General features: G+C 45.5%; 1 protein-coding gene across 1 annotated transcript in view; it reads left to right on the forward strand.

The window, feature by feature from the left end:
* LOC122930615 (zinc finger protein 271-like) overlaps positions 1-19715 on the forward strand; it is a gene marked incomplete at its 5' end in the record, with an annotated part of 54723 nt that extends 35008 nt beyond the window's left edge. Inside the window, 2 exons of the mRNA XM_044284122.1 lie at positions 6960-7026; positions 17681-19715. Of these exons, the coding sequence (XP_044140057.1) occupies positions 6960-7026; positions 17681-19158 (1545 nt within the window). The remainder of the gene's footprint in view (positions 1-6959; positions 7027-17680) is intronic.
* Between the last annotated feature and the right edge of the window lie 262 nt (positions 19716-19977).

The raw sequence follows: 19977 nt of genomic DNA on the forward strand, positions 1-19977 counted from the left end.
GGACAACAGCTATGTGTGCGGTTCCCTTGGAGTTGTGTGCGTGTAGGTATGCACGTTTGTATGTCTGGTGTGCACTTTGACACTTTCCTTTCACTGTGGCTGCCCGTGGCAACGTTTGGTATGTTGTACATGTGGTGGCAGGGTCCCGGCCTTCGGGCTGTCTCCCAGGACGGCTGCCACCCATGTCGTTGCCTGCAGCAACAGCCACAGTGTGATCTTAGTTTGGTCACTTCCCCTTTATGTTTGTTTCCCTTCTGTGGTGCTGGAAGGGTTAACTCCCTTCCCAGTGCGTGTGTGATGTCACTGGGTGTGTCCGACTGTGGGGTGTGGCTTCTTGGCCTATATAGCCTTGGTGTTTGGCATGGTTCAGTAGGTTGCTTCAGTCATGCTTGGCTGGAGCAGCCTCCTGTGCATATGACCTGCCAGTGAGAGCCACCCCTGTGGTCATAAAGATTTAAAAGAGAATGTCACTTTATGTATTATGTCATGTTGTATGTGATGTCCATGTGATGTACTGTTGGGACCTTTGCTCATTTGGTTTGTGCAGCTAATGGTTCTGGATTCTGTGTGTGCTCAGGGATCCAGTCAGCAAGGCTGTGGCAGGTTGGTGGAACTCCTTAGTTCACCTGCCATTTCATTAGTCTGTTTCGGTTCCCCTTTTTCCCAGCAGCTTGGCCATTGAGACTCCTGCTCCGCCGAGCATCCCGGAAGCTACATGAGTACTTTCTGGCCCCATTAACTATCATAGGAACCTGCAGACGGGCAGAGATCCGGACGCAACTGGGCAAATATGCCGAGAATCGGCCAGACAAATACCGCTGCGGTCACCCCCAGGAGGTTATGGAAACTAGACCCCCTTAGAGTATTTATCTAGGGGTAGGTTAAAAAGTACCGCTCATGCTCATATTTCAGTTTATAATTTAGGGGCTACGTAAGCTGCAGAATACTGTACACCAGGGCATAATATTTTTTGAGGGAGTGGACTGGATAAAGCAATTCCAACGTTGTTCAGGATTTGTTTTTACGGCGTTCACCGCGTTGTATAAATGACGTTACCTTTATTCTCCTGGTCAGTGCGATTTTAATTATATTTTAAAATGTGTCTGGCAAGTGATAGTGTAAATCTTTTATATACTTTATTGATTTAGCATATTTTTTATGAAAAAACGGACTCTGAATTGACTATTGGCAGTGAGTTGCCCATCTTCACTGTTCAATCTTGCTACAAAGGAGGATGGGGGTTTTAGTGGTCTCAGAGGTTCCTGTCCAGCAGGGCAGCAGTTTCTGTCATGGAGCTGTCATGGGCTCACAGAACATATATACTAGATGTCATCAGGTATTTTTCTTTTTCTTCATTCACCATGACAGCTCCTTAGGAGAAAGTCCCAGGGAAAGTAGACTTGGAGAAAGATATAGATGTAGAGCTTTCTCAACCGTTTTGATCAGTTGGGTGCTGCAGGGCACTCTTTAAAAAAAATTACCCCCCCCCCCCCCTTATATCTGTATCCTTATCCTCTAAACATGGCTACAATTAATATTGTGCAGTCTGCTTCTCACATTTGCTCTCATAGTTCAGATGCTCGTATTTACAAATGCCTATACAAGCAATAGAAACCTATCTTGGCCCAAGTTTAATTAATACTTCACTTTTATTAGACAATTCATTAAAAAGTGTCACTGATAATTGTGATTCACATGTGAAAAAACACAGACAACACACAAAATAACCTGCTGGGGTGTTAAAAACACAGTTTATGGCCCACTGTGAGAGATGGTATATGTCATCAATTGGAGGCGATATATATAGTCACTCACTCCAGAAACACTATAGTTTTCACGTCTGATTTTTTTTGAATTCACTCAGCACATTTTATTTTGGGGGAGGTATATCAATGATGTGCTAATCCTCTGGGATGGCACCACCGATAACTTTCACCGTTTTGTTACTGCACTCAACACTAATGCCATTGGGATGGCATTCACATCAGAGATTAGTGACAGCACTATAACTTTCCTGGATCTCAAATTGTCTTTGGACCCTGATGGCCACATCCGGTCAGAGGTTTACCGTAAACCTACTGCAACGAACAGCTTATTGGAATGGAATAGTTTCCATCCTAGACCTCTTAGGAAAGGAATACCTATAGGGCAATACATCAGGGCCCGTAGGAATTGCTCTGACGAACTTAGCTTTGAAAGAGAAAGTAAGATCCTATATGATCGATTCCGAGCCAGAGGCTATCCAAAAAAAGTCCTACATCATGCCTACGCTCGGGCAAGTAGGACCAGTAGAACGGAGCTTCTGACCAATTCATCTAAGGTTTCTAAGATGCCTATGGTCAGATGTATTGGAACTTTCGATGCACAAAATAACAAAGTGTTTGGGATTCTTAGGAAGCACTGGCATGTCCTATGGGCTGATAATGATTTGAGGACAGTCATTACATCTAATCCCAGTGTGACCTATCGCCGTGGAAGAAATTTAAAGGACGTATTAGTCCATAGTTTCTTTCGCCCAGAACCACCTAAGATAACCTGGTTGAAATCAAATGTTACGGGTACTTACCCCTGTGGGAATTGTGTTTACTGTCCACTTGTTAAAAAATGTCGGTCCTTTGTAAATCCTGTTGATAAAAAAGAATATCAGATTAGACAATACATCAATTGTAAGACTAAAGGTATAGTTTACGCCAAGCATGTCAAACTCAAAGGCTAACATGGGCCAAAAAAACAAAATTTAAGTTTATGTGGGCCGCATCAAAAAAAAAAAAAAATATTTTTTTTTTACAATATAATGCAGACGGATCCGCTCTGAACGCAAGTGTGAAAGTAGCCTTAGGGGCGAGAACCTGGGATCTTTCATCCCTTGTCCTATTCAGCTCTATCAGGGTGAATAGGACTTCACACTGTCCCTGCTGCTCTGTGCCTTGTGCACACAGCATCAGGGATGTTACCATGGCAACCAGGGCTTCTGTAGCGTCCTGGCTGCCATGGTAACCGATCGGAGCCCCAGGCTTACACAGCTGGGGCTCCGATCAGAAGCTGCCACTGCACCACCAATGAGGGGGAGGGGAGAGGTCCCTGTGGCCACTGCCACCAATGATTTTAATACTGGGGGGGTTGAGAGGGGCTGGCGCACTGTGCCACCAATGATTTTAATGGGATGGGGGGTTGAGGGGGGCACACTGCACCACCAATGATAAATTACCCCTTTATACAAGAGGCTGGTTCTGGCAGATCAGCAGTTAACCCCTCAGGTGCGGCACCTAAGGGGTTAACTGCCTCTGATCGCAGCTCCCTGTCAGCGGCAGGGTGCCGGCAATGCTATTCTGCTGCCGGCACCCGCCTCCTGTATTGTGTTAAAGACTGACTTTCACTATCAGGCCACACAGAGCGGCGCCCAGCGATGTCTCAGCACTCACCATTAGTCCTGGGCGCCGCTCCGTTCGCCTGCAGTGCCCCATTACTGTCTCCTCTCCTGCTCCACATGCTGCTGATTACTATCGGAGCGATGGGAGGAGACATCAGCTTCACTAGTGGGCGTTCCTTCTTCCTAGCTGTAGCGCTGTCCAATCGCAGCGCAGGGAGAAGGAACGCCCACTAGTGAAGCTGATGTCTCCTCCCATCGCTCCGATAGTAATGAGCAGCATGTGGAGCAGGAGAGGAGACAGTAATGGGGCACTGCGGGCGAACGGAGCGGCGCCCAGGACTAATGGTGAGTGCTGAGACATCGCTGGGCGCCGCTCTGTGTGGGAAATGGGAATAGTCCTATCATTGGTGGCTCAGTGCGCCCGCCCCTCCTCCGCCCCTCTCTCCTCATTGGTGGCGCAGTGCGCCCGCCCCTCCTCCCCCCCTCTCTTCTCATTGGTGGCAGCGGCAGCAGCACAGGGGGAGGGAGGACAGCTTCCTTCTCCCTGTGCTGCTGAGAGAACATGAGCGCGCCGATAGCAGCGCGCTCATGTTCAGAGATACTAGACTGCCGGGCCGCAAAGATATTCATTGCGGCCCGCGGGCCGCATGTTTGACACCCATGGTTTACGCCATCCAATGCCCTTGTCTCAAGATTTATGTTGGGAAGACATCCCAAGAATTCAGGAGAAGGATTTGTCAACATATTAGCAGTATCAACACTCTTGCAGACACATCCATCTCGAAACATGTCAGAAGTCATCATGGAGGAGACCATAGGGTTTTGAAGTTTTGGGGCATCTGTAAAAAAACTTTAGGAGCAAGAAAAGGCGACCTGGATGTCATCCTTCTACAAGAGGAAACCAGGTGGATTTATCGCCTTGACAGCCTGAACCCAAAGGGACTCAATGAAGGGTTCGCTTTTACTGCTTTTTTATAAATACTGGTAAAATAATTTTTGGGAATTGATCAGATATTCAAATATTTCATCCATCCACTATTTAGTGTTTGGATTGCTAGTAGAATCTATGTTTACACACAGACACAGTGTCAGAATAATAGGTTTTGAATTCTCTGCACCGGATTTAAGCACCAATATTAAAATGAGTATATAACATCTCTAATAATTATGTGGATTACCATTCCACATTGTTTGAATGTTTTACGGTCAAGTAATAAATCGCATTGTGTTCAGGATTGGCGGGTTGCATTCTTTGTCCCAACATAAGTGATTGTGGTTATGCTGGTTGACACATTTACAAATACATCTGTGAGGGGATGTCAAGCAGTATGGGGGTTCTGTTACGTTTCACCCTTTTTCTCTCCCCCCCCCCTCTCCAAAAAGATGTCCTTTGGTCGATATAAGTCACCAGCATATCCTCAGGTTAACATTTTACAATTTATCCTTCCCACTATGACAGTCAAAATTACCTCCCTCTCTTGCGATGGGAGATATGATGTTTCGGGCCCTGCGGGGTGATCTGGTCCGTTTAGAGTCTGCGCGCATCTCTTTACTGAGCATGCGCATTGAGTTACCTTGTTGAAGAGCTCATGCCGGAGTCCCGGCGCATGCTCTCTGAGACATTGTGACGTCGCGATGACGTCAAGTGGGAGGGAACGGAGAGGTGTTGGCACAGGGAGATGATGTCAGCCATCTCCATTCACTGTGATTGGGTGTTGGTAGGTTCCGCCTCCATCACCGATGGGACAGTCGCATCTGCCAATCACGGGGACACCATTTAGCCTTCCGGTGCAGGTTTTCATTCATTGCTGCCCGTTACCCCTGAGGAAGCCAGCGAGACTGGCGAAACATGTCGGGGGGCAGTTTTAGGTTTTAACTAGCAGTTATGTGGCCCCTATTTGAAGATCTTCAACAGTGACCCGTCCAGCGTTCACGACTGGTCACATATTCAGGAGGACAGCAGTCCTGCCAGCCCTGCATATGCCATTAGACCTGTTTAACACTACTAACAGGCTGCCTTTCAAGTCAGACATAGTTTACATCAGTCCTGACTGTGCTGACATCAATTGTCTGGGTTCACCAGCAGCCTGCACATCTAGGTTATTAACAGTGTAGCCATCGCCTCTGTTTAAGGGTTAGCTGCCCTATGAGCACTTTTTGGTAGTGTAGAGGGTGGATGCAATAAATCCTCCCTCATAAATAAAGGGCAGCATTTTGTCTCCATTGTTGCCTTATTGCTGTTAACCAGTTCCTGTTGGTAACAGTATTCCGAGACGTGGTATCGTTCCTAGTCAGCAACAAACAGTGGCTGGGTTCGTTTACTGGCATTCTATTGGCACTAGCAGCAATTTCTGATTGTGCTGATGTGAACTGTCTGATATTCATCAGCAGCTTGCACATTCAGTTTATCAACAGTATAGCCATTGCCAGTATCTAAGGGTCAGTTACCCCAGAGTACGTGTAATTGTGTAGGGGGTGGATGCCACAAATCCCCCCACACAATTAAAGGGCAACAATTTGTGTGACTTGTTGCTAACCAACTTGTGTTGGTAATAGCACTCAGAGACGTGGTGACGCACCCAGTCAACAATCACCAGTGGCTGGGGTCGCTTCACTGGTATTTCATTGGCATCAGCAGTAGCTCACACTTCCTACTCCAGGGCACATACGATAAGTGCCCTGTGTGTTGGCAAATAGTAGACTGTCAAACAGCCTATTAATATATTAGTGGGATGATGACATCAGTCAAGTGATGCCAATATCAATCAAGTCTAGCCGGCACGTATCACACCTTGTGGGTATGCGGTAGTGGTTCTGCTGTTCTCACTTTTTCTGGAGTGAGTGACTATATATATCGCCTCCAATTGATGACATATACCATCTCTCACAGTGGGCCATAAACTGTGTTTTTAACACCCCAGCAGGTTATTTTGTGTGTTGTCTGTGTTTTTTCACATGTGAATCACAATTATCAGTGACACTTTTTAATGAATTGTCTAATAAAAGTGAAGTATTAATTAAACTTGGGCCAAGATAGGTTTCTATTGCTTGTATAGGCATTTGTAAATACGTGTATGATTAACCTTGCCCTGGTTGGTCCTTAATTTATGGATTATAGTTCAGATGCTACTTCGGGCCTGTGGTCTGCTAGGTGCTGGGCTCTCGGCACAGGTGGCGAGGAACAGAATATTGTTATTTCCCCCTGATAACTAAACCTAGAAGTGAAGGAGCTGAGAGAAGTGTCTGATCTATTGACAGATCTACAGGAGGCCATGTATTCAGTCACTGTGTGCTTGTGTCTCCACAGATGGATCCAGGAGGAGAAATCCACCAGAGAGATGTCCCCGTCCTCTGTATTCCCAGGACTGTCCAGAGGAGAAGGTCCCAGAGAATCCTCAGGTAGATGGAGCTGAGCCCTATACACCTCTATATAGGGGGGTCCTGCAGTCATAGAGGGGTCTTAGATTGTGGGGGTCTCTTATGTGGATCTGTTACATTTCCCACCTGTCTGCTGTATTGTACTGAATTGTTACAGATGAGAAATCAGGGGGAAGATCTGACTGATATTAAAGTGGAGGATGAAGAAGAGAGGATGATGGGCGATCCCCCATGTAAGATTGAGGTGGAGGAGGACATTCCAGGAGATGTCACCACAGGTATGGAGTCATGAATGGAGAAAGTGGCTTCAGATTATGTCCTTGGTGCCTTCAGGGCAGGAGGAGAATCTGATCACCGGCTGCTGCACTTTGATTGGAGATGTCGCCATCACATCATGAAGGGTTCCCCTTATCCAGCTGACAGTGATCCCTGATCAGATTCTTCTCTGATCCTGGCTGTTCCGGCAGGACATGACGGTCAGTCACATCCACTCACCCACTGGGGATTATGGGGGCACAGCTTTTGGGTCCTGGAGCTTCTATAACAGTGGTGGCGAACCTATGGCACGGGTGCCAGAGGCGGCACTCAGAGCCCTCTCTGTGGGCACCCTTACCATGGAAAAAGTCTATGGTGTACCAATATGCCTTAGACTTTTCCTGTAATTCATCACCGCAGGACGCAGTATGGACATAACAAGCAGCGCACTGAATGTAGGCAGGATATTATAGCTAAATGATAAAGTACATGGAGAATATACTATATTGGTATTCTGGTTAAATTGCCGTGTTGGCACTTTTACGATAAATAAGTGGGTTTTAGGTGGGGCACCTGGTCCGTAAAAGGTTCGCCATCACTGTCCTATAACATGTCATATAAATAAAACATTGTACAAATAATACTTAAAGAGGACCTTTCACCTGGATATCCTTAATCTATTTATTATCCTACCTTATAGTGCGGCCCTCACTGATGTCTTGGCATATTTTTTTTTCTAAAGAAACCCCCCCTATTCAACCGCTGTGGTCCCCGTATCTTTTGGCGCCTCATATGCTAATGAGGCGACTCGGTTATACTAGGCGTGGACTTTCATTTCTCCTGGGTGCGGTTATCTTGCGCTCACAGCCAGGGAGAAGATAACCGCGCCCAGGAGAAATAAAAGTACACGCTTAGTATAACCGAGTCGCTTCATTAGCATATGAGGCGCCAAAAGATACGAGGACCACAGCAGACGAACGGGGGGTTCTTTTGCAAAAAATAAGTGCCAAGACATCATTGGGGGCCGCAAAATAAGTTAGGATAATTAGATTAAGGATATCCAGGTGAAAGGTCCTCTTTAAAGGGGTTGTCCAGGCTTTTTAATATTGATGACCTATCCTCAGGATAGGTCATAAATATCAGATTGGCGGGGGTCTGACACCCAGCACCCCTGCCGATCAGCTGTACAAGGAGACGGCGCGTACTGTGTGCACGTGCCATCTCCCTTCTCTCTTCCTGCTCTGCTGCTGTATGTCTATGGGACTGCAGAGCTATCCTGACTCACCTGTTACCTTCATTCTCTGGGTCAGTACGATTACAGCTATACCACATTTGTATGGTTTTTCTTGTGTTTTAAAAATAAAAAAATTATTTTGTTTTTTGGAATTCACCAACTACTACCATAAATTTATTTTGAACTACTCGACTGTGGTCAAACCTCTGACGGACATCACTAAGAAAGGTTCGGATGTCTCAGTCTGATCTGATGATGCATTACAAGCCTTTTAAGCGGTGAAGGAATGTTTTGCTTCTGCTCCTATACTGGTGCAACCCAAGGTGTCACAACCATTCATTGTGGAAGTTGACGCATCCGAGGTGGGGGTAGGAGCAGTTTTGTCGCAGGGTCCTTCACCTAGTAAATGGCGCCCATGTGCTTTCTTCTCTAATAAACTCTCGGCCGCAGAAAGGAATTTTGATGTGGGTAATAGAGAGTTGCTGGCCATTAAGTTGGCTTTTGAGGAATGGCGTCATTGGTCTGAAGGAGCTATTCATCCTATTACTGCGCTGTCACGGACGGTGTACAGGAAACAAGACAAAGCAACATGCATATATGACTGAGTGGATCCAAAGCTAAGGAACCAAAAGGGAGACCCCTGCACAAGACCTGAGACTTTCTCTGGCTGCTCAGCCTATGCAAAGATCCCAGAGGTGGAAGGTTGCATATCCACGTACCTCGACTATATAACCCCTGAACACCCTACAATAGTGAGGGGACACGACCACCGGCTCCCTACACCAGACACGGAGGGAGTCAGGGTCACCTGGGATCCAGCAAACAGAAAATAACAGATAAATGTTCAGCACTTAACTTTGTAGCAGACTGGAAAACAAGATCAGCATGCACACACACTCCAGGAAGTAGTATAAGCCGCCCAGTAAAGCATTCTGGGGAGGAATTTAAAGGGAAGCAATCAGTCCAACTCCATGACAGCTGAGAGAGGCTAACGAGATGAGGACCTGAACAGCACAACAAAGAGAACTCAAGGAGGAGGTTCTGAAAGGCCTCTGTCAGAGCTTCTCAGCTGTCTGGTTGTGACAGTACCCCTCCCTCTACGAGTGGACTCCGGACACTCAGAGCCCACCTTCTCAGGATGGGACCTATGGAAAGCCCTGATGAGACGAGAGGCCTTAATGTCCGTCACTGGGACCCACATCCTCTCCTCAGGACCATAACCCTCCCAATGAACAAGGTACTGAAGAGAACCGCGGACAAGACGAGAATCCACAATCCTAGAGACCTGAAATTCAAGATTCCCATCAACCATAATCGGAGGAGGAGGCAAAGGCGAGGGTACAATGGGTTGAACATAAGGTTTCAATAAGGACTTATGAAAAACATTATGGATCTTCCAAGTCTGAGGAAGATCAAGACGGTAGGCAACAGGATTGATGACAGACAGGATTTTGTAAGGCCCAATAAACCTAGGACCCAACTTCCAGGAGGGAACCTTCAATTTGATATTCTTGGTAGACAACCACACCAGATCACCAACATTCAGGTCCGGACCAAGCACACGTCTCTTATCTGCCACACGCTTATATCTCTCACTCATGCTCTTTAGATTATCCTGAATCTTTTGCCAAATAGATGACAAAGACGAGGAGAATCTGTCCTCATCAGGTAAACCAGAAGACCCCTCTCCCGAGAAAGTCCCAAACTGCGGATGAAACCCATATGCACCAAAAAATGGTGACTTATCAGAGGACTCCTGACGACGGTTATTTAAAGCAAACTCAGCAAGGGACAAAAAAGAACACCAATCCTCTTGATTCTCCGCCACAAAACAGCGCAGATATGTCTCCAGATTCTGATTGACGCGCTCTGTCTGGCCATTCGACTGCGGGTGGAAAGCAGAAGAGAATGACAACCGAACCCCCAAGCGAGAACAGAAAGCCTTCCAGAATCTGGAAACAAACTGCGTGCCCCTATCAGAGACTATGTCTGAAGGAATACCGTGCAATTTGACAATGTGATCAATAAATGCCTGCGCCAGCGTCTTAGCATTGGGCAAACCAGGAAAAGGGATGAAATGCACCATTTTGCTAAAACGGTCCACCACCACCAGAATCACAGTCTTCCCCGAGGAACGAGGCAGGTCCGTTATAAAGTCCATGGACAGATGTGTCCAAGGACGGGAAGGAATGGGTAAGGGAAGGAGAGGACCTGATGGCCGTGAATGAGGGACTTTGGCACGAGCGCAGGTCTCGCAGGCTGACACAAAACCCTCAACCGACTTACGAAGCGCAGGCCACCAGAATCTCCGAGCGATGAGATCCAGTGTGGCTCTTGCCCCCGGGTGCCCAGCAAGGACCGTATCGTGGTGTTCCTTAAAAATCTTGTGTCTTAAAGCGAGAGGCACAAACAACCTCCCAGGAGGACAAAGATCAGGAGCCTCTGACTGGGCTGCCTGCACCTCTGCCTCCAATTCAGAAAAAAGAGCAGAGACCACCACACCTTCAGCCAAAATGGGACCCGGGTCTTCAAAATTCCCGCCTCCCGGAAAACAACGTGACAGGGCATCTGCCTTCACATTCTTAACTCCAGGGCGGAACGTGACCACAAAATTAAACCTAGAAAAGAACAAAGACCATCTGGCCTGTCTCGGGTTCAGACGCTTGGCTGACTCCAAGTAGGCCAGATTTTTATGGTCAGTAAATACGGTAATAGGGTGTCTGGCTCCCTCTAGCCAATGGCGCCATTCCTCAAAAGCCAACTTGATGGCCAACAATTCCCTATCTCCCACATCGTAATTTCTCTCTGCGGAGGAGAGTTTTTTCGAGAAAAAGGCACACGGTCGCCATTTGGCAGGAGAGGAACCCTGAGACAAGACCGCCCCCACACCCACCTCAGAAGCATCAACCTCAACTATGTAGGGTAAAGATATATCAGGTTGCACCAAGATGGGAGCGGAAGCAAAACTCTCCTTGATATTAGAAAAAGCCTTACGCGCCTCTACTGACCAAGAAGAAAAATCTACCCCCTTTCTGGTCATATCAGTGAGTGGTTTAACAATAGAGGAATAATTCAAAATAAACTTCCTGTAATAATTGGCAAAGCCCAAAAACCGCATCAGCGCCTTCTGATTCTCAGGAAGCTCCCACTCAAGCACAGCGCGGACCTTCTCGGGGTCCATGCGAAAACCAGAAGCGGAGAGAAGAAACCCCAGAAATTGAATTTCTGGAACCGCAAACACACATTTTTCCAGTTTCGCATATAATTTATTCTCCCGCAGGATGAGCAAGACCTGACGTAAATGTTCCTTATGAGTTTTGAAATCAGGAGAAAAAATCAAAATGTCATCCAAATACACTAATACAAATTTTCCCATTAAATGATAAAAAATGCTGTTCACGAAATGCTGAAAAACGGCTGGGGCATTCATCAAACCAAAAGGCATAACCAAATTCTCAAAATGGCCCTCAGGGGTATTGAAGGCCGTCTTCCATTCATCTCCTTCTCTGACCCTGACCAGGTTGTATGCCCCTCTTAGATCTAATTTGGAAAATACTTTAGCCCCAACAACCTGGTTAAACAGGTCCGGGATCAGAGGAAGCGGATAAGGGTCACGAATAGTGATACTGTTCAGCTCCCTGAAATCCAGACAAGGTCTTAAAGAACCATCTTTTTTTCTTAACAAAGAAAAAACCAGCGGCAACAGGTGACTTTGAGGGTCGTATGTGTCCTTTTCTCAGACTCTCAGAGATATAAGCACGCATAGCGATCCTCTCAGGTTGGGAAAGATTGTATAAACGAGATTTAGGCAGTTTGGCGCCTGGGATGAGATTAATAGGGCAATCGTACTCCCTGTGCGGGGGCAAATCCTGAACTCCACTCTCAGAGAAGACATCCGAAAATTCAGAGAGAAAAGATGGTACAGTCTTAGTAGCAACCTCAGAAACAGATGTCGTGAGGCAATTCTCTCTGCAAAAGTCACTCCAACCATTTATTTGCCTCGCTTGCCAATCAATGGTGGGGTTATGTTTAGTGAGCCAGGGTAGCCCCAACACTGGAGGAGTAGGCAAACCGCTAAGGACGAAACATGACACATCCTCAACATGAGCATCACTCACAATTAAACGGATATTGTGAACTATGCCCTTTAATGATTTCTGAGAAAGTGGAGCGGAATCAATAGCAAAAACATGAAATATCCTTTCCCAAAGTGCGCACCTGGAAACCATGAGTTATCGCAAATTGATTATCAATGAGATTGACCGCTGCTCCACTATCCACAAAAAATGTTCTTGCTCTCTAGCGCCACCCTAGCCGGCAGGACAAAACGAGAACTACAAGCAAACGGAAAACCTTCAATTTCCGCCTCAACCCTGCCAATAGTAACAGACGGAACATTTTTAAAAGATTTTTTCCTGTTTGTTTCTTTATTACTCCCAGAAAACTGCCTTAATCTCCTAGAGGGACAAATATTTGCCAAATGATTTATACCTCCACAACAAAAACAAACCCTCCCATGCGAGCTGAATCTTCTATTGTCAGAAGCAATCAACCCCAGCTGCATGGGCTCCTGCTCAGAAGGGGCTGACAGCGACTGAGACCCCTGCGCACAGAAAGGGACCGCTGCACTGTCCTGGGACTGAGTATGACAGGAAGGGGACATCTCTCCTCTCTCTAAGACGCCTGTCAATACGAACGGCCTGAGACATAGCAGAGTCCAAAGAAATAGGCCTCTCATGAAAGGCAAATGCATCTTTCAATCCCTCTGAAAGACCATGACAAAATTGACTTCGGAGTGCAGCATCATTCCAACCAGTATCAACTGCCCATCTCCGAAATTCTGAGCAGTATATTTCTGTGGATTGTTTACCCTGGCATAATAGACGTAGTCTAGACTCCGCCAGAGCAATACGATCCGGATCATCATATATCTGACCCAGGGCTAAAAAGAATTCATCCACTGAACGGAGAGGCCGTGCCCCCTCCGGCAGCGAAAAGGCCCAGGACTGAGCGTTACCCATGAGCAGCGATATAATGATCCCCACCCTCCGTTCCTCATCACCAGAGGAATGGGGAAGAAGGCGAAAATTGAGTTTGCAAGCCTCTCTAAAACGCACAAAATTCTCACTACCCCCAGAGAACGTATCCGGGAGCGAGATCTTAGGCTCAGAGCAAACTCCATGAACGCAAGCTAAATCGGTCACTTGAAGCTGAGAAAAAGTCTTACGGAGATCAGCTACCTCCAATGAAAGACCCTGGAAGCGTTCAGCCAAAAGTGAAACCGGATCCATGCTTGAGACGGTTATGGCGGCTTATAATGTCACGGACGGTGTACAGGAAACAAGACAAAGCAACATGCATATATGACTGAGTGGATCCAAAGCTAAGGAACCAAAAGGGAGACCCCTGCACAAGACCTGAGACTTTCCCTGGCTGCTCAGCCTATGCAAAGATCCCAGAGGTGGAAGGTTGCATATCCACGTACCTCGACTATATAACCCCTGAACACCCTACAATAGTGAGGGGACACGACCACCGGCTCCCTACACCAGACACGGAGGGAGTCAGGGTCACCTGGGATCCAGCAAACAAAAAATAACAGATAAATGTTTAGCACTTAACTTTGTAGCAGACTGGAAAACAGGATCAGCATGCACACACACTCCAGGAAGTAGTATAAGCCGCCCAGTAAAGCATTCTGGGGAGGAATTTATAGGGAAGCAATCAGTCCAACTCCATGACAGCTGAGAGAGGCTAACGAGATGAGGACCTGAACAGCACAACAAAGAGAACTCAAGGAGGAGGTTCTGAAAGGCCTCTGTCAGAGCTTCTCAGCTGTCTGGTTGTGACATGCGCTTACTGACCACAAAAATCTGTCTTATCTGGAGTTGGCTAAACGGCGGAACCCAAGGCAGGCCAGATGGTCGTTGATTTTCAACAGACTTAATTTCATCGTCACCTATTGCCCTGGGGTTAAGAACGTCAAGGCTGATGCTTTGTAGCGTAGCTTTCCTGGGGGGTGGGGGGGTGATTCGGAAGTTCCTGGTCCGATATTGTCTGAAAGGGTAGTCATATCCACCCTATATCCCAACCTTGAGGCAGAGGTGTTGGAGGCCCAGGGAAATGCGCTGGATTTTTGTCCTCCAGGGAAGTTGTTCCTTCTGAGTTACATCACAAGGTGTTCGAGGAACATCACTGTGCGATTCTCACAGGACACCCTGGGAGCAGATCCAATGTTGATCTCATCTCTCGTAGATTCTGGTGGCTCAGGTTGTGTAAGAGTGTTGAGGACTATTTGTCTGCTTGTAGTACTTGTGCATGTGCTAAGGTGACACATACTCGGCCTTCTGGATCTTTACTTCCATTACCCATCCCGTCCAGACCGTGGACTTATTTGTCCATGGATTTTATCACAGATTTGCCTATTTATTCAGGAAAAACTATGATTTTGGTGGTTGTTGATCGCTTTAGTAAGATGTCGCACTTTATAGCATTATCAGGTCTACCTAATGCTAAAACTCTTGCACAAGTGTTTGTCGATTAACATCATGAAATTACATGGTATTTCTTCTGATGTGGTGTCTGATAGAGGGGCTCGGTTTGTTTCCAAATTCTGGAAAGCGCTCTGTACTCGTCTGGGGGTACAATTGTCCTTCTCTTCGGCCTTTTATCCTCAGTCCAATGGACAGACTGAACACACTAACCAGAATCTGGAGACTTAATTGAGATGTTTTATCTCAGAGAACAACCAGGAGGAGTGGTCTTCATTGTTGTCTTTAGCCGAATTTGCCATAAATAACCGTAGACAGTCCACTGATAAGTCACAGTTTTTTAGGGCATATGGGTTTTACCTGAAATTTGGCACATTTTCTGGTACGGAAACTTCTGGTATACTGGAAGAGGAACATTTACAAGGGGCAATAAGTATAAACGTATGGCTGACAAGAGACGTATGAATGGTCCGGACCTGAGAGTGGGTGATTCTGTGTGGCTGTCCACAAGGAACATTAAGTTGAAAGTACCCTGTTAGAAGTTGGGTCCAAGGTTTATTGGTCCATACAAAATCATTTCCATTGTTAACCCGGTAGCCTTTCATCTTGAACTCCCTCAAGCTTTGAAGATTCATAATGTATTCCATATGTCGTTGTTGAAGAGATATGTCGTACCTGTTGAACCGTCCTCCTTACCTCCCGCGCCTGTCATAGTGGACAGTAATCTAGAATTTCAAATAGCCTGAATAGTGGACCCCCGAATTCTCCGTAGATCCCTCCAGTATCTCGTCCACTGGAAAGGTTACGGACCAGAGGAGAGGATGTTGGTTCCAGCAGCCAATGTTAATGCTAAACGTCTTGTGAAAGCTTTTCACAGGGCTCATCCAGATAAAGTCGGTCCAGGGTGTCCGGAGGCCACCTGTAGAAGATGGGGGTGCTGTCACGGTCCCGCCCCTGACAGGGATAAGAAGATCTAAGAGACTGGCTGCACGTGATTGACAGTCTCTTTTAGTTTCATTTTTCTGTGTTGTTGCTGGGGATGATCACACCTCTTGTCTCAGGTGTAGCTTAAAGGGATTCTGTCAGCCTGATTTTTCGATACTGAGCTGATCAGATCAGTCTCCTTTATCTAAATAAAAATATACTAGTCTAACCCCCACCTGCCCTTTCATTTTTGATAAAAATCACTTTTATTTATATGCTAATTACCTTCATAACGTGCCCAAGGGGATGTCTCTCTGGCCGTTGGTGCCCAGCCGCGCCCCTTATCTTGGAGCTCAGCGCAGCTCCGCTGTTAATTATTCACTCCTCTCCTCTGCTTTTTTTTTTTTTTTAAGTGATTTTTATCAAAAATGAAAGGGCAGGTGGGGGTAAGACTAGTATATTTTTATTTAGTGTAAGAAGGTATCGGTCATGTCAAACTAATTTAACCAGTTTCTATGAGGAGGTAAGTTCTAGACTTGACGTCACTGGATAGATCATCAGCATCTGATCGGTGGGGGTCCGACACCCGGGACCCGTGCCGATCAGCGCCGCGGCCTTCTCACTGTTTACCGCTGGACCAGTGACGTCATGACTAGTATGAACTTGCCTGGGTGGGGCTAAGCTCCATTCAAGTGAACAGAGCTTAGCCCTGCCCAGGCAAGTTGATACTAGTCGTGACGTCACTGGGCCTGCGGTAAACAGTGAGAAGGCCGCGGGGCTGCCTTCTCAAACAGCTGATCGGTTTAAACAAACTGCAGAACCTTTAATAGTTAGTATGGCGGTATAGCTCATCCGGGACGGCTCTTGCCTGGTTTGGCCAGGCCTAAAAACCAGCCAGCACTGCCAGGTGAGGGGGATTACCTCAGTCTGACAGTGGAGCTCAGGAGGTGTGTGTGCTGGGATCTGAGGCTTGTGCTGCGCTGGAGGGCTGAAACCCATCTGAAAGGGAAACAGGTCCCCTAAAAGACTGCTATGGACTGATGGAGGCTGAACTGCCAACAAGGTGATTTTTTGCCCTCCCCAACTGAAAAGGGGAAACTAAGTGCAACACCCAAAACAACAGGGGGAGTAGAAGCTCCAGCACACACAAAGACTGGAGGACAACTGACTCCAGCCTGCCAGCCATAAATAACATCACCCTCCTCCCTACCCTCCTCCAACATGCAATCCCATGTCAATAACATAACTCCCTCCCCAGCCTCCTCCAACATGAAATCCCATATAAATAATATCACCCCCTCCCCAGCCTCCTTCAACATGCAATCCCATGTAAATAACATCACTCTCTCCCCCAGCCGCCATCAATATACAGTCCCATGTAAAACATCACTCCCTCCCCCAGCCACCATCAATATACAGTCCCATGTAAATAACATCACTCCCTCCAACAGCCGCCTTCAACATACAGTCCCATGTAAATGATGGTGACATCATCGCAGGTCCTACTCAACCCTTGCCTTCTGCACTGATCACATGACCTGTGATGTCATCACAGGTCCTTCAGATCTTGCAGTGCATTGCATTAGATTCAATTGTATTGCCTTCCTGACGACGGCAATACAGTTGTATCTGCCTGGCAGGCATTACATTCAGGGCCTGGGACAAAACATCCGGGGCCCAGGCCCTGAATGATTTAACCTAGCAACGCCCTTGTGACCAACCAAGTGTGGGGTAGTAAGTGAAAGAACTGGGTCCTCAGACATGCTGACATTTGTTGGCAGAAGGCAGATTGCCAGATAAATGTTTGTCCTTTATGTGTGTAATAAAAGTGGTGACTGAGTATAGATTCCTGGACGTTGTCAGAGTATAATATAAAAATCTTTGTAAGGTTGGAATGATGTGCATTTTTTTAACCAAAAACAAGGAGAAGAATCAAAATGAATAGCTTCCAAACTTATATGAATGTTATAGGTTTGTATTCTATGTAGTTTGGAAATAAATCACAAATTCCAATTTTTATCTTCACAGAAAATTCCAGTAAGAATTCTGTGGGAAACTTCATGTTATCACTAAATTATAAAGCAGAAGATGAAGATGTCATGCAGAACTCTTCAGGAGAAAAACTAGTTATCCTTAATGTACATTCAGGACTTCACAGTGCAGATCTATCATATAATTCCCGTAATCAAGAGGAATCTTCTCCTGACCAATCACATATTGTTACCACAATTATAGGTCAGAAAGAGGCTAAAAGGTTCCTCTGTGGTAAAGAGTTCAGAAAAAGCTCAGGTCTTTCTACACACAGAAAAATTCACACAGGAGAGAAGCCATATTCATGTTCAGAATGTGGGAAATGCTTCATAGGTAAATCAAGTCTTCTTAAACATGAGCGAATTCACACTGGAGAGAAGCCATATTCATGTTCCGAATGTGGGAAAAGTTATGCAAATAAATCACATCTTATTACACATGAGAGAATTCACACAGGAGAGAAACCATATTCATGTTCAGAATGTGGGAAATGTTTTACACAGAAATCACATCTTATTAAACATGAGAGACGACACAAAGGAGAGAAGCCATATTCTTGTCCAGAGTGTGGGAAATGTTTTACAGATGAATCAAGTCTTGTTAGACATAAGAGAATTCACACAGGAGAAAAACCGTATTCATGTTCAGAATGCGGGAAATGTTTTACAGATGAATCAAGTCTTATTAGACATGATAGAAGTCATACAGGAGAGAAGCCATATTCATGTTCACAATGTGAGAAAATTTTTACGCACAAATCAAGTCTTGTTACACATGAGAGAATTCACACAGGAGAGAAGCCATATTCATGTTCACAATGTGGGAAATGTTTTATAGATGAATCAAATCTTTTTAGACATGAGAAAAGTCACAAAGTAGAGAAACAGTATTCCTGTTCAGAATGTGGTAAATCTTTTACACAGAAATCACATCTTATTAGACATGAGAGAATTCACACAGGTGAGAAACCATATTCATGTTCAGAATGTGGGAAATGTTTTGCAGATAAAAAAAATCTTGTTACACATGGCAGAAGTCACACAGGAGAGAAACCATATTCATGTTTAGAATGTGGGAAATGTTTTATAGGTGAATCAAATCTTGTTAGACATGAAAGAAGTCACACAGGAGAGAAACCGTATTCATGTTCAGAATGTCAAAAATCTTTCACACAGAAATCACATCTTATTAGACATGAGAGAATTCATACAGGAGAGAAACCATTTTCGTGTTCAGAATGTGGGAAATGTTTTGCAGACAAAACAAATCTTGTTATACATGGCAGAAGTCACACAGGAGAGAAACCATATTCATGTTCACAATGTGGGAAATGTTTTGCAGACAGATCAAATCTTGTTACGCATGAGAGAATTCACAAAGTAGAGAAACTATACAATGAATGTGGGAAATGCTTTAAAGATAAATCAACATTTGTTACACATCAGAGAAGTCACACAGAAAATAAATCGTTTTGACTTTTTATATGTGAAAAATGCTTTGTAGGTGCAATGTCCTTACTGCAAGTGTTAATGTCACTGTATTTTGTGCATTATATGTCCCGTAGGCTGTATATTGAGAGAGATAGGGGGACTTCCTAGCTACTGTTGCTAGGTAGGGCTGGCACTATCCCTTCCTTTCTAGGATGAACTGAAGTTCAACCTAGTGTGAGCTGCAGATAAAAAACAGCTAAGGAGCAGAACTGACAGGGAGAACCTCTCACCTTATGGATTAAAAAGCAGCACATTGACAATATATGTGCCAGTTATTAAAAAACTGCAGAAAGCTAATCAGCCATATAATGAGGATTGCAGATAATTTTTAGAGAAAGGTAATGCACTTCTATCAAGGTTACAGATTTCTCTGCATATTGGTGGGAACAATAAACTCCAGGCTCCCCGTTATAACAAAAGGACTGAAAGGGCCCTCTTTTCATAGGCTGTATTCCTTTGTGGATACTGGGAACATATATATATATATATATATATATATATATATATAGAGAGAGAGCAACCCTTTAAGCTAGGAAAGGAGAGATTGCACAGGAGAGATGGCAACTGTAAAGCCTGTATTTAACCTGTACTTTGCCTATGTAAACTATCTATTCAATTGCTTCAGTAAAGTACAATGGACTTCTTGCACCAAACCCAGCCTCATCATTGGCTCCTGTCTTGCATTTTCCAGCACTTATCACCATCAAGGGCACCCCAAACCACCATCAGGCAGGAGAGCCAAAGAAGAAAAAAAGATGTGCCCTTCCTATCACTGCATGGCCCAAAGCAACCATTCTAACTACT

This window comes from Bufo gargarizans, chromosome 1 (assembly GCF_014858855.1).
Source record: "Bufo gargarizans isolate SCDJY-AF-19 chromosome 1, ASM1485885v1, whole genome shotgun sequence".
Taxonomy (NCBI): domain Eukaryota; kingdom Metazoa; phylum Chordata; class Amphibia; order Anura; family Bufonidae; genus Bufo; species Bufo gargarizans.